A 15,740-nucleotide genomic window follows, 5' to 3' on the forward strand; every position below is an offset into this window, starting at 1 on the left:
AAAAAAAAAAAAAAAAAAAAAAAAAAAAAAAAAAAAAAAAAAAAAAAAAAAAAAATTGACCTCTAGTCACTCACTGTTCATTATATGCTAATTATAATATATTAGCATGCTAAAAGACACTTTCACTAGCACCAAGACAGTTTACAAATGCCTTTATCCTCCAAAAATTTCAGGAATTTCAGGAATTGCCCACCCCTTTCCTGAAAAACAAATCATCTACCCGTTGTTTAGCATGTGATCAGGAGTAACCATGAAGATGCTGCTCTGCCTATGCAGTAGCCATTCTTTCTTTTCTTTCTTTTTTTTTTTTTTTGAGACAGAGTGTTGCTCTGTGCCTTTGACTAGGAATGCAGGCATGATCTCAGGTCACTGCAACTTCTGCCTCCTGGGCTCAAAGCTGGAACTACAGGCGCATGCTACCAAGCCTGGCTAATTTGTTATTTGTGGAGACGAGGTTTTGCCATGTTGGCCAGGCTGGTCTCGAACTGCAGCCCTCAAGTGATCCACCCTCCTTGGCCTCCCAAAGTCCTGGGATTACAGATGTGAGGTATCACAACCGGCTGGAGTAGCCATTCTTTTCTTTTCTTTTTGAGACAGAGTCTCCCTCTGTGGCCTAGGCTGGAGTGTAGTGGTGCGACCTCGACTCACTGCAGCCTCTGCCTCCTGGGTTCAAGTGATTCTCCTGCCTCAGCCTCCCGAACAGCTGGGATCACAGGCATCCGCTGCCACCCCCGGCTGATTTTTGTATTTTTAGTAGAGACAGAATTTCACCATGTTGCCCAGGCTGGTCTTGAACTCCTGGCCTTAGGTGATCTGCCTGCCTGGGCCTCCCAAAGTGCTAGGAATACAGGCATCAGCCACCATGCCCGTTCTAAGTATTAGATAATATTTATCCCTCTAAGTATTAATAGAGGGATAAATAGGGGAAATTCTAAGTATACCCTGTAAGTCTACACTGAAACATAAAAACACACCTAAGGTTATTTCACTGTAGTCAATCAGTTCTGTAGTAGCAAGAAAAGTGTATCGACAGCTATGCACTGCCCTCGCTCTTCTGTAGCTAAAAAACAAATAATAATGTACCATTAAAGGGCTTTTTCAAACAGGTTATTATGTGTGTCATTTTGTTTCTTGAAAAAAAGATTAATAGCAGCAACAATCCATTTTGAGTTGGCTATTACCCACAGACGAATGGCCCCACCAATACAAAGAGACTACAGTGCAAAGGAGAAGGCTGTTTAATTGGAAAGGATTTCATAGTCATCATTACAAAGGCAGTCCTTCCCTCCGTGCCAGTTTAAGTGATTTCTTACTGGTCACTTAAGCCAGCTTTTGGAATTTTTACCTCCCTTAAGGATACCACTTCAGTACTAGCTCCAGGAAAACGCTTTTAGCCAGATACCTAGTAAAAAGAGAAGACAGGCTGGGTGCAGTGGCTCATGCCTGTAATTCCAGCACGTTGGGAGGCCAAGGTGGGTGGATCAAAAGGTCAGAAGTTCAAGACCAGCCTGGCCAACATGGCAAAACCCCATCTCTACTAAAAATACAAAAATTAGCCGGTGTGGTGGTGGGTGCCTGTAATCCCAGCTACTTAGGAGGCTGAGACAGAGGAATGGCTTGAACCCAGGAGGCAGAGGCTGCAGTGAGCCGAGATCATGCCACTGCACTCCAGCCTAAGTGACAGAGTGAGACTCTGTCGAGAGAAAGAGAGAGAGAGAGAGAGAGAGGGAGGGAAGAAGAAGAAGAGGGAGGGAGGGAGGGAAGGAGGAAGGAAGGAGGATAGTCGTCCCAGGCATCCCTCAGTATCCATAGGTAACTGGTTCAAGGACTCACTCAGACACCAAAACTCACAGATGCTTGAGTCCTTGATATAAAATAGCAGAGTGTTTGCATATAACCTACACATATCTTCCTGTATACTTTATTAGTATTATTATTATTTTTTGGAGGTAGACTCTTGCTCTGTCACCCAGGCTAGAGTGCAATGACACAATCTCAGCTGACTGCAACCTCTGCCTCCCAGGCTCAAGTGATTCTCCTGCCTCAGCCTCCCAAGTAGTTGGAATTACAGGCTCACGCCACCATGCCTGGCTAATTTTTGCATTTTTAGTAGAGACGAGTTTTGCCATGTTAGCCAGGCTGGTCTCAAACTCCTGACCTCAGGTAATCCACCCACCTCAGCCTCCCAAAGTGCTGGGATTACAGGTGTAAGCCACTGCGCCCAGCTCAGATGAGATTTTTAAAAATCCATCTCTCCTTGTATTAGCTTGCTACTGCTGCTTTAGCAAATTATCACACTGAGTGGCTTAAAGGCCACACAAATTTATTATCTTACACTTCTGGAGGTCAGAAGTCCAAGATGGGTCTCCTGGGGCTAAACATAAGGTGTCAGCAAGGCTGCTGCATTGCTCCCGGAGGCTCTAGGGGAGAAGCTCTTCCCTTGCCTCTTCCACCTTCGAGTGGCCACCTAGATTCCATGACTGTGGTCCCTTCCTCTGTCTTCAGCAGATTGAATCTTTGTCCTACTGCATCACTTTGATTCTGCCTCTGCCCTCCTGCCTCCATCTTCCACTTGTAAGGACCCTGACATTATGTTGGGCCCCTTCAGCTAATTCCAGAGAATCTCGCCATCTCAAAGTCAGCTGATTAGCAGCCTCGATTCCCCCTTACCGTGGCACTAACATATTCACAGGTTCCAGCAATTAGGACATGGACAAATGCGGGGTTGGGGTCCTTATTCTGCCTCCCGCACTCTCCCTCGTTGGCTTCATATTGGCTGGGCTGTACGATCGATCCTGGCATCCTGTGGTGACAGCCACCTGTGGCACACAGCTGGTGTACAGCTGCCAATCGTCTAGGTCCTGAAACACCACCTGAAGTTTAGTTCAGCACTAGCACTTACCAGCTCTGCCATCTTCGACATGTTACTTGATCTCTCTGTGCCTTGGTTTTCTCATCTATAAAAAGGGTATAATGGTATCTAGTTGATAATGAGCTTGTGGCATGCTTTAAAGAGAACCTGGAAAAAAAAAAAAATTAAAATGAAAGAGCACCTGGGCCGGGTGCAGTGGCTCCCGCCTGTAATCCCAGCACTTTGGGAGGCCAAGGTGGGGAGATCACCTGAAGTCAGGAGCTCAAGACCAACCTGGACAACATGGTGAAACCCTGTCTCTACTAAAAACATAAAAATTAGCTGGGTGTGGTGGTTCACGCCTGTAATCCCAGCTATTGAGGAGGCTGAGGCAGGAGAATCGCTTGAACCCTGGAGGTGGAGGTTGCAGTGAGCCAAGATAGTGCCACTGCCTCCAGCCTGGGCAATAAAGTGAGACTCTGTCTCAAAAAAGAAGAAAAAAAAAAAAGGAAGGAAAGAGGCCAGACACAGTGGCTCATGCCTGTAATCTCAGCACTTTGGGAGGCCAAGGCAGGTGGATCAGCTGAGGTCGGGAGTTTGAGACCAGCCTGACAAACAGAGAAACCCCCATCTCTACTAAAAATACAAAATTAGCTGGGCGTTATGGCACATACCTGTAATTGTTGTATTTGACCGAGCGTAGAAAGTTAGCACCAAGACAAAAGTATGCCAGATTGCAGGGTCATTATTATGCCGGCGACCACAGAGGACTCACGTCTCTCCAACCTGTGGCATCAAAAGGAGGGTGCCAAGACTTTTTATACCCGAAAAACCACCTTGGGAGTGGGGGTGAGGAGCGGGGATGGGGATGAAAAGGTTTTGGACATTCCAAGGGCCAGGGGATTCTGTGATTCACCTCCTGGGCGGAGACGAGGGCGGGGGTCTCCGGACATTCCAAGGTCCAGGAGATTCTGTAATTCACCTCCTGGGTGGAGACGAGGCCCTTGGACATTCCAAGGGCCAGGGGACTTTTGTCATTCTGTTTGTTACTTCAGTGGTTTACAGAAGTCAAAATAAGCATTTGTTTACACACAGATCTTAGTTGTCCTGGGCTGCTTATTTTAGTTATTACTAAATAACTAAAGCAAAGGCTAGCAATTCTGGCACAATATCACATAATCCCATCTACCGAGGAGGCTGAGGCAGGAGAATCACTTGAACCTGGGAGGTGGAGGTGGTGGTGACTTGAGATGGGACCATTGCACTCTAGCCTGGGCAACAAGAGCAAAACTCTGACATCATCAATATATACTGAGTGCTTACCTTAAAAAGCTATATAGGTAAGCACTCAATAGATATTAATCATGTCTCTAGACAGAGAAAATTCACTTTGGAAAGTCAAGACGTGGAGGGCACTGCGGCACTGTATGAAATGTGCTGGGCTCATGTAGCATATTAAGGATTTAATGTTGAATAGACGTGAATGCCCTGCGTTGAGCTATTCTTTCACTGGTTTCAATGGTTTCTGATCCAGAAAGGGATAAAATGAAAGAGCTAATCTCTCAGGAAAAAACAAAACAAAATAAAAACAGTTGTATACCTAACCCAAGGCACTTCATTCTGTAAAATAATGAGACCGGCCAAAATGGTTCCTAAGTCAACAGGTTTGCCGGTGCCAAGGCAATGTTCTGTGTGTGTGTGTGCGCGTGCGCGTGCCGTGGTATGACCTTGGCTCACCAAAACCTTCACCTCCCAGGTTCAAGCAATTCTCCTGCCTCAGCCTCCCGAGTAGCTGGGACTATAGACATGCGCCACCCCTCCCGGCTAATTTTTGTATTCTTAGTAGAGATGGGGTTTCACCATGTTGGCCAGGCTGGTCTCAAACTCTGGACCTCAGGTGATCCGCCCACCTCAGCCTCCCAAAGTGCTGGGATTATAGGTGGGAGCTATTGTGCCCGGCTCAGCAATGTTCTTCAGTGGAAAGCAAGCTCAGGCTGCCAAACAAATTATTTCCTGCAGAATAGGCTACAGCTTGTGGGGCGGCCACCAGTGGGAGAAGAGCCAGCCCAGACACCTCTGCGGCGGCTCCCCCACAGCACATGGACTCCGCGGGCTACCTCCCCAACGCGCCAACCACAAACACTCACTGTGCCCCTCTTTCATTTGAATGGCTGTAGCCACAAACAAAGAAGCAGAGAAGAAAACATGTTTCTTCCTCAACATGTTCTCACAGTGTCTACAATGAGTCACCAAACTGCTTTTGATTCAGCGACAATTACCCCAAAAGATTCCTTTTTCAAATCTAAAATTGAGAGAACTAAACCAATAATAAAAAGAAAAGTTAAAGAGGCTTAGAATGTAAACAAAAAAGATTGAAGAATTTGAAAAATCTGACGACATTTTCAGGAAGAAAAAGAAAGAGGACCTGGGAATTGAAGTAAGTGTTCAAAGGAACCTCCTCTGGACTAGACGTCTCTAAAGCTGCAATCTGCTTGTTCTTAAATTATCACACAGAAATAGGGCAGAACTACTCTTGATAAGAACACCAAGCCTTCCAGATTTAATAGCAGCTCAGAAAACCAATAATCACAGCCAGATGCAACAGGCAGGCGTTCATGGCACGTTCAGACTCTGCACACAAAGTTGAAAAGAAGGTGAAGTTTGAAAGCCACTGAAACATTAGTTTCTTGGCCTACCACTTTACCACAAATACACATCCTACTATTAAGATTTAGTATATTGTGGATCAAGGACCAAAAACACACAAAACGTGGAGTGAGAATATTTCTAGGGAATATGTTTCCGATATTTATCAAGAAACATGAGTTGTAGGCTGGGAACAGTGGTTCATGCCTATAATCTCAGCACTTTGGGAAGCTAAAGCAGGTGGATTGCTTGAGCCCAGGAGTTCAAGACCAGCCTGGCCAGCACAGCAAAACCTGTGGTGGGCATGATGGAACGCACTTGTTTTCTCAGCTACTTGGGAGGCTGACGCCTGAGAATCACTTGAACCCAGGAGGCAAAGTTTGCGGTGGGTCGTGATCACGCCACTGCACTCCAGCCTGGGCAACAGAGTGAGATACTGCGTAAAAACAAAAAACAAAAAAAAAAAAAAAGAGAGAGAGAGAAAAGAAATATGAGGGCAGGCATGGTGGCTCATGGCTGAGGTTAAAAGTTTGAGACCAGTCTGGCCAACATGGTGAAACCCTGTGTCTACTAAAAATACAAAAATTAGCTGGGCATGGTGGCTGCCACCTGTAATCCCAGCTGTTCAGGAGGCTGAGGCAAGAGGATCACTTGAACCTGGGAGGCGGAGGTTGCAGTGAGCCGAGATCACGCCACTGCGCTCCAGCCTGGGCGACAGAGTGAGACTCTGTCTCAAAAAGAAAGAAAGAAACATGAGTTGTAGAGAAAAGAGCTGTCTAATTATTTTACATGCTGGAAACCCAACCAAAATAACCCAAACAAACAAGCCAAAGTAATTATGTTATATTTTAATGAGACATTAACTTTTCAAAATTAATTATCTCTTAACCAATAAACACAATGCACATTCACAACCATGTTGGTGAACAAAACTAAACTCTGTAAGACATTTAAAGAGATTTATTTTGAGCCTGTATGAGTGACCATAGCTGGGAAAACAATCTCAAGAGGTCCTGAGAAAGTGTGGTCAGTTACGGCTTGGTTTTATACATTCAGGGAGACAGAAATTGCAGGCAAAGACATAAATCAGTATGTTAGAGTAGGTAGTTGGGAAGACCTGAGCAGGGCAGGAGAGGGCCCCTACCAGGTCGTAGGCAACCATCAGGTGATGGTCAGGCAGAAACTGTGTCTCTAAAAGGATCATTGCTTGCAGCTGGTGCCAGGGACAGGCGGGCTCCCAATACATACGAAACACCTGGAGTTGGTGATCAGCTGCTTCCTGATAAGATCTCAGGAGCTGGTCGAGTAGGTTCAAACATGAGTACTAAGAGACAAAATGGTCCAGCCTGGCCAACACGGTGGAACCCCGTCTCTATTAAAAATACAAAAATTAGCTGGGTGTGGTGGCACGAGCCTATAGACCCAGTTGCTAGGGAGGCTGAGGCAAGAGAATCACTTGAACCCGGGAGGTGGAGGTTGAGGTAAGCTGAGATCGCACCACTGCACTCCAGCCTAGATGACAGAGCAAGACTCCGTTTCAAAAAAAAAAAAAAATTAGGCGAAGGTGCAGTAAGCTGAGATTTTACCATTGCACTCCAGCATGGACAACAAGGGCAAAACTGTCTCAAGAAAAAGAAAAAAAAATTGTGGCTCTAAAGGCAACACCCAACAAAAATAAAACCAGGGCTAGTTAATGTCAAGGCTTCTTCCTCTACAGGATTTCCTATATTATTTGCGATAAGGAGGAAGTAATCTAACCTTGTTTATAAGCCTATTACTTACCACCAATTTGGCATCATGAAAAGGAAGTTAATACCACAGGCCCCAGACTGGTCTGTCTGCAAGGCTGGACCTTGGCTAGCCTCTGGGCTCAGAGCATTGCTCATCAACAGCTCACTGATAAGAGGGCTCGGTTTCCCTAGACTGGTTAGTAAACATTGTGGCTAATGCTAAATACACACCTGCTTTCCCTCTGGAGTAAGGGATTTTGGTACCAGCCAGGCAGAGGCTGCCTATGTGCCCAGACTTCAGTAAAACCCTTTGCTGCTGGGTCCTAGTGGGTTTTCCTGGGCGGAAACATGGCATACACATGTGGTGCTGCATCTTTGTTGCCGGGGGAAGGGCGTGTTCTGTGTGACTCCTCGGGGGTTGGAGAGGGTGTAAGGAAGCCTGTGCCTCGATTCCTGCAGACTCTGCCTCAGTCCTTTTCTTTATGATCTGGCTGTGCATTCTTACCATGTCACTGTGAGTTCAACATGTGCTGAGTCCTAGTGAATCCCCAAGTTAAGAGGTGGTCCTCATACAGGTGCGGTGGCTCACACCTGTAATCCCAGAACTTTGGGAGGCCTAGGCAGGCAGATCACTTGAGGTCAGTTCAAGACCAGGCTGGCCAACATGGCAAAACCCCACCTCTACTAAAAACACAAAAAGTCCCCGGGCATGGTGGTGCACGTCTGTAATCCCAGCTACTTATAAGGCTGAGGCAGGAGAATCGCTTAAACCCAGGAGGCAGAGGTTGCAGTGAACTGAGATAGTGCCACTGCATTCCAGCCTGGGCAACAGAGGAACACTCCAGCTCAAAAAAGCAAAACAAAACAGGGAAGGGCTCTATGAGCGCTTGTGTCTCAGGTACCCAAGGACCACCTCTTTTTTTTTTTTTTTTTTTTAAACAGTCTTGCTCTGTTGCCTAGGCTGGAGTGCAGTGGCTCGATCTCGGCTCCCCCTTCTGGGTTCAAGAAGTTCTGGGTTCTTGTGCCTCAGCCTCCCAGGCAGCGGGATTACAGGCACACGCCACCACACCAGATAATCTTTGTATTTTTAGGAGACAAGGTTTTACCACGTTGCCAGGCTGGTTTCAAACTCCTGACCTCAGGTGATCTGCCCGCCTTGGCCTCCTACAGCGCTGGGATTACAGGCATGAGCCGCTAATGCCCAGCCATTAATTGTGAAAAACTGCTCATAAAATGTATCATCTTGACCATGTTTAAGTGTACACTTCAGTGGTATTAAACACACTATAATGCTGTGTGACCGTCACCACCGTCCATCTCCAGAACTCATCTTGCACAACAGAAACTTTGTACTCATTAAACGGTAGGCCAGGCACGCTGGCTCATGTCTGTATTCCCAGCACTTTGAGGGGTTGAGGTGGGTGGACTGCATGAGCCTAGGAGTTCAAGAGCAGCCTGGCAACATGGTGAAACGCTGTCTTTACAAAAAATACCAAAAAATTTAGCTGGATGTGGTGGCATGTGCCTGTGGTCCCAAGCTACGTGGGAGGCTGAGGTGGGAGGACCACTTGAGGCCGGGAGTTGGAGGTTGCAGTGAGCTATGTTTATGCCACTGCACTCCACCCTGGGTGACAGAGCAAGACCCTGTCTCAAAACCAAACAGTAAATAAACACTACCTCCCCACTCTTCTTTCCCCACCAGCCCACCATTCTACGTTCCGACTCCATGAATTTCTATGTACTTCATATAAATGAAATCAAACAGTTTTGTCTTTGTGTGACTGTCTTATCTCACTTTGCACCATAATGTCCTCAAGGTCCATCTATGTCGTAGCCTGTGTCAGAATTTCCCTCCTCTCAAGGCTGAATAATACTCCACTGTACGGACATACATTTTGTTTAATCCGCTGATGAACGTTCAGTTTTTTCCCACTGCTAGGTGATTGTGAATAATGCTGCCGTGAATGTGGGTGAATAAGTATCTCTGAGACCCTTTCAACTGTTTTGTGTATATGCCCAGAAGTGAAACTGCTGGATCATATGTAATTCTATTTTTAGTTTGTTGAGAATAACTCTTTTTTTTTGAGACAGAATCTTGCTCTGTCGCCCAGGCTAGTGTTCCATGGTGTGATCTCTGCTCAATGTAACCTCCACCTCCTGGGTTCCAGCAGTTCTCCTGCCTCAGCCTCCCGACTAGCTGGGATTACAGGCCCGTGCCACCACACCCAACTAATTTTTGTATTTTCAGTAGAGACAGGGTTTCACCATGTTGGCCAGCCAGGCTGGTGTCAAACTCCTGACCTCAAGCGATCCTGCCGCCTCAGCCTCCCAAAGTGCTGGAATTATAGGTGTAAGCCACTACATCTGGCCTGAGGATAACTCTTTTAAGGCTGAATGTTATTCCATCAGGAGCCATTTTGTTTATCCATTTTTTTTTTTTTTTTTTTTTTTTGAGATGGAGTCTTGCTCTGTCATCAGGCTAGAGTGCAGTGGCACAATCGCAGCTCATTGCAACCTCTGCCTCCTGGGTTCAAGCGATTCTCCTGTCTCAGCCTCCCAAGTAGCTGAGACTACAGGCATTTGCCACCACACCCAGCTAATTTTTGTATTCTTAGTAGAGACGGGGTTTCACCATACTGGCCAGGATGGTCTCGATCTCTTGACCTTGTAATCTGCCCGCCTTGGCCTCCCAAATTGCTGGGATTATTCCGGAGGCTGAGGCAGGAGAATCACTTGTAATCGGGAGGTGGAGGTTGCTGTGAGCCGAGACCACACCACTGCACTCCAGCCTGGGCAACAAGGGCCAAATTCCATCTCGAGAAAAAAAAAAGGAAAAAAAAAAAACCCCCAAGGAACTTACTGTAAGTCAACAACCAACCAGTCAGCCAACAAAAACTTCTAGGGGAAAGAAATCCTCTGTGTGGGCAGCCAAAGCCCAGGTTTGAAGGCTTTCAAGTTGGGGTATGGGAAAACTTGGGAGGGGAGGGAGAAATGCTTTCACACTCACAGAGAAAAACACCTGTGTTTCAATAAACGTTGCTCAAGGTCTAAACCAAATCTAAATACAGACAATAGGAAACTTGCAATAAAAGAGCAGGACATCCACACACACAAGCACACACCCATGGGGGGCTCAGCTAAGGCATTTACTTAGCTGGAAGTATCAGGACATTTTTCAACAGCATGTAAAAGATAAGCATAAAAATTAAACTCTATTTTATTGTCACATTTCATCTTTATTTTTCTTTCTCCCCAAAATGGAGTCTTGCTCTGTCACCCAGGCTGGCATGCAGTGGTGTGACCTTGGCTCACAGCAACCTCTGCCTTCTGGACTCAAGCAATTCTCCTGCTTCAGCCTACTGCATAGCTGGGATTACAGTTGCCCGCCACCACACCTAGCTAATTTTTATATTCTTAGTAAAGATGAGGTTTCACCATGCTGGTCAGGCTGGTCTCAAACTCTTGACCTTGTGATCCTCCTGCCTCACCCTCCCAAAGTTCTGTGATTACAGATATGAGCCACCAAGCCTGGCACCCATTTCGTCTTTAACTCAACTAATGCCAAGAATTTAAGAGATGACCTTAATGGTATCCAGTCATCTAAAGAGCCGACCAAGATCAAGTCTACGTATAGACACAAGAACTGAATAAAAGCAAAACAAACTTCCCATGGGGGAGAAAAAAAAAAAAAAGCACAGTAGCTCATCCCTGTAATCCCAGAACTTTGGGAGGCCGAGGCAGGAGGGTCACTGGAGCCCAGGAGTTCAAAGCCAGCCTGGGCAAGATAATAAGACATTGTCTTTACAAAAAATAAAAAAAATTACTAGCTACTTGGGAGGCTGAGGCAGGAGTATTGCTTGAGCCTAAGAGGTCGAAGCTGCAGTGAGCCATGATTATGCCACTGCAAACCAGCCTGGGCAACAGAGTGAGACCCTGTCTCTAACAAAAAAGCGAGTATAAACTAAAAATGAATACTATAGCACATAGCAAGTGGGAGACAGCCTAGGAAAAGTTGCGTTTCTGCCATACTGCACTTCACTCCATTTCATTTCCCTTTTGACAAGAATCACCAGGAATCCTAGTGGTGACAAGATGCCATGGCTACCTCAGGAAAATTCTCAATGTCATTAACAGAGGCTGCTTCACCTCCTGCTGCCAGCAGAGTTGTACAGATCCATTATGAGCAAACAGAGCGAGGGCCTGGAGGATGTGGGGCTTGGGAATATAGGACCCAGTTGTCACCTTCAATGTAAGTCTTGGTATGACAGGCTGGACAAGGTGGGCAGCCTTGTAAGATGCTCCCCACCAACCCCCTCCCCTGAGGGGAGGCTGCAACTAGTGGCTGGCACCTAACAGACAGAGTGCAGAGTGATGACGTTATGAGAGGCTGCGGCTTCTATCTTGCTCTCGCTCTCTCCGGCTGGGCTGTCTTTGCTGGCGTCCTTTGATGGAAACGGCTGCCATTCTGTGGGCTGCCCTGAGGACTACTCCGCATGACAAAAGGGCAGAAAGCGGTCTTTAGCCAACAGCCATAAGAAACCAAGATCCTTAGCCCAACAGCCTGTGAGGAACCAACTCCTGCAACAACTACATGAGTGAGCAAAGAAGCAGGTGCTCCCCCAGCGAGGCCCGGAACACACCTGACTGCAGCCTGGAGAGACACTGCACCCAGGACTCAGCTCAGCCATGCCCAGATTCCCAAGCCACAGAAACTCTGATGAGATAGATGTGTGTTATTTTAAGTAGCTGTTTTGGGGTAATTTATTATGACACATTAGAAAACTAATACACCTTAGCAAATAATGTGCTTAAAGAGATAATAAATCATTTCTGCTAAGTCTGAAAGGGTATTTGTAAATCATTTATATAGGATCAACTAAGCCAATGGAGGTTATCTCAACTTCAAAAAGGAAAACCAGAACTTCAAAAGCTGGAACAGACAGGGGCAGTGGCTCACGCCTGTAATCCCAGTACTTTGGGAGGCTGAGGCAGGTGGACGACTTGAGGTCAGGAGTTCAAGACCAGCCTGGCCAACATGGTGAAACCCTGTTTCCTTTTATTTCTTTTTCTGTCCATATATCCTCTGAAATGGTGAAACTCTGTTTCTACTAAAAATACAAAAATTAGCCTAGCATGGTGGCCAGCACCCGTAATCCCAGCTACTCTGGAGGCTGAGGCAGGAGAATCACTTGAACCTGGGAGGCAGAGGTTGCAGTGAGTTGAGGCCGTACCACTGCAGTCCAGCCTGGGCAACAGAGTGAGACTTCTGTCTCCAAAAAAAAAACCCTAGAAGAGGAGAGTTTAGTGCTCCACACCAGCGAAATTTCTCTAAGGATTCTGGCCAGTTATAAATACAGGTTCTCTGACTGCCTGCACTTGCCATCAAATATCCGAGAATCTCCCTCTATTGTATTCTTCAGATTTGCAGGTCAATTATAAGGCCTCAGATCTCACTACGGTTTGTTTGGGGGTTTAAACTCTAGGAAGTTTTAAAACAAATAATGTAAAACAAAGTATTATTTGTATTCTTGGCTGAATTTACTTTGCCAAAAAAGATTCACTGTACAGTTTAATATTGAATTTAAAAGTGAGCTCTCAGCCGGGCGCCGTGACTCACATCTGTAATCCCAGCACTTGATAGCGAGACCCTGTCTCTACTAAAAATTAAAAAAAAAAAAAACAACTGAGCTCTCTCATTTCCATGAAGTGTTCAGAATAGGCAAATCTATAGAGAAAGTAAATTAGTGGTTGCCATGCCAGATGAGAAAGAATGACTGCTGACCAGCAGGGACTTGCTTTTTGGGGTGATAAAAATGTCCTGGAGTTAGATCATGGTGATGGTTATACAACCTTGTGAATGTACACTTTAAAATGGGACATTTTTATGGTTTCTGGATTTGATTTCAATTAAAAAATTTTTTACGTGAACTCTTACGGAGGAAAGCTAACACTTCTACTTCAACATCTCCCCAAATAGTGATGTTCCATTCCCGCACCCAGGATGATGAAGCGGCACTGCTGGAAAAAGACACATAAATGGTTGCGGGGCGCGGTGGCTCACGCCTGTAATCCCAGCACTTTGGGAGGCTGAGGTGGGTGGATCACCTGAGGTCAGGAGTTCGAGACCAGCCTGACCAATATGGTGAAACCCCATCTTTAAAAAAGAAAAAAAGACACATAAATGATGATGTGATGCTGGCCTGATGATGTGGCTCAGATTTCACCACAGGTTTGTTTGGGTGTTTTCGCATGCATCTTCCAGGAAAATTGCTAGCAAAAGTCCTTCCCCAGTAAATGTGTTTGTCTTTTTCAATGTTTTTGTTGTTATAGACGTTAGATTCCTATTCTTAAGACTTAAAGGACTGGGCATGGTGGCTCACCCCTGCAATCCCAACACTTTGGGAAGCTGAGGCGGGTGGATGATCTGAGGTCAGGAGTTCCAGACCAGCATGGCCAACATGGTGAAATATACAAAAATTAGTTAGTCATGGAGGCACATGCCTATAGTCCTAGCTAGTTGGAAAGCTGAGGCATGAGAATTGCTTGAAACCAGGAGGCAGAGGTTGTAGTAAGCTGAGATCACGCCATTGCACTCCAGCCTGGGTGAGAGTGAGATTCCATCTCGAAAAAATAAATAAATAAAAATAAATTTAAAAAAAAGACTTAAGACAATTTTTACCTTATTTCATAATAATTGACCACTCCTTGCTATGAGCTACAAAGTTAAGAAAACTTATCAAACAAAACATTTATAGAGGAAGACGTCTGTCTTTTCAAAGATTTCATTTCAGCATCTTATTTTTCATTATTTTAAAAAATTATCATTATTATTTTATATTTATTTTTTGAGATGGAGTTTCACTCTTGTCGCCCAGGCTAGAGTGCAATGGCACAATCTTGGCTCAATGCAACCTCTGCCTCACAGGTTCAAGCAACTCTCCTCCCTCAGCCTCCTGAATAGCTGGGATTACAGGCATTCACCACCACACCCAGCAAACTGTTTTATTTTTAGGAGAGATGGGGTTTCACCATGTTGGCCAGGCTGGTCTCAAACTCCTGACCTCAAGTGATCCACCCACCTCGGCCTCCCAAAGTGCTGGGATTACAAGCATGAGCCATTGTACCTGGCCTATCATTATTTTCAAGACAGGGTCTCACTCTGTTGCCCAGGCTGGAGTGCAGTGGTACGATCATAGCTCACTGCAGACTCAAACTCCTGGGCTGAGGTGATCCTTCTGTCTAGCCTCCCCAGCAGCTGGGAGTATAGGCGTGCACCACCACACCCAGGTTTACTATTTAATTAAGTATCATTCCCCAACACATATGGGAGTGACATATGCTTCCCATTATTACATAGCAAAACATACTCCATATCCAAAAAAAATATTTATATGACATATGGCCTAGTATTCTGAATCAAGGCAGGATCTTTCAACAAGAGCAGGAGGGAGAAGAAAACATTTACATTCTATAACATGATTATAGCATTGAGATAGATACAATGAAAAACAACATCTCTGAACAATTACAGTTGACAGAACAGCTTTCCCTTATTCCACTTATTTTAAATAACTCATGTATGTAAACTTGAACACCAACTCTGGATGATTTAACAGTCTTAATTCCTTGATTTTCCATACTGAACATCATCCAATATAGTGTGAGGATCAAAGGAGACTTCTTCTACCAAGCTGTATCCAACTGTGTTTCTGAGGTCACACGTGTCCCCTCATGGACACCCGATCAGATACTTCGGTAGTCTGAGCCTCGGGCTACAAAGGCGGCAGCTTCCCATTCCACAGTGAAGAATGAAATTGTTCCAAAAAACCCAAATATCACCATGACCAGGAGTTGCCAGTGAAGGAGAAGGTAGTTGCTGTAGAAAAATGCCACGGCTGCGCAAATAGACTAAGAACAAACAAAACAAATCACAACGGGCACACCGTGGGGGCTGCACGGCTCCACAATTAGCCCCTAACCCCACCGATATCCGGCCCCAAGGACAGCTGGAACTGGCAGTGCTCTCTATTCTTTCTGTATCTGGGTATGACTTCCTCAGTCACTGACTCACAAACATGCACCATCAACTCCTGCTATCCTCCTTGGTATTTAAAATGACATTTCGGCCAGGTGTGGTGGCTCATGCCCCCAACACTTTGGGAGGCCAAGGTGGGATAAATGCTTGAGCCCAGGAGTTCAAGAACAGCCTGTCCAACATAGCGAGCCCCCATGTCTACAAAATAAAATGAAATGAAACAAAAATAGCATTTTGTGGGAAACTGGAGTAAAAAGAAGGTACAGAGTAAGAAATATACTTGTCTGTATGACGAATGAATAGAATTCTGGTATCTAAGGAAGGAAATCTCTAATCAGAGCCATAGAGACCAGAATGTAAAGTCTCCTATACAGAAAATGTTACTGCTCATTGCTTCCTAATCCTATGCACAAATCCTTTTAAAGGGTGTCCCCAACTTTCATTTAAAAAACACAATACAAGACAAAAAAAAAAAAAA

At 45.4% G+C, this 15,740-nt stretch overlaps 1 protein-coding gene across 3 annotated transcripts in view; it reads right to left on the reverse strand.

Moving 5' to 3' along the window:
* Positions 1-14,068: 14,068 nt before the first annotated feature.
* MFSD11 (major facilitator superfamily domain containing 11) overlaps positions 14,069-15,740 on the reverse strand; it is a 34,731-nt gene continuing 33,059 nt past the window's right edge. For 2 of the 3 annotated variants that reach the window (XM_017525049.2, XM_017525054.1), the window contains one exon: positions 14,595-15,135. In XM_017525049.2, the coding sequence (XP_017380538.1) occupies positions 14,971-15,135 (165 nt within the window). In that variant the 3' untranslated portion in view covers positions 14,595-14,970. Of the gene's footprint in view, positions 15,136-15,740 lie in introns of all 3 variants that reach the window. The other variant, XM_017525046.2, reaches the window with a different exon arrangement.

This window comes from Cebus imitator, unplaced genomic scaffold, assembly GCF_001604975.1.
Source record: "Cebus imitator isolate Cc_AM_T3 unplaced genomic scaffold, Cebus_imitator-1.0 Scaffold36, whole genome shotgun sequence".
NCBI lineage: Eukaryota > Metazoa > Chordata > Mammalia > Primates > Cebidae > Cebus > Cebus imitator.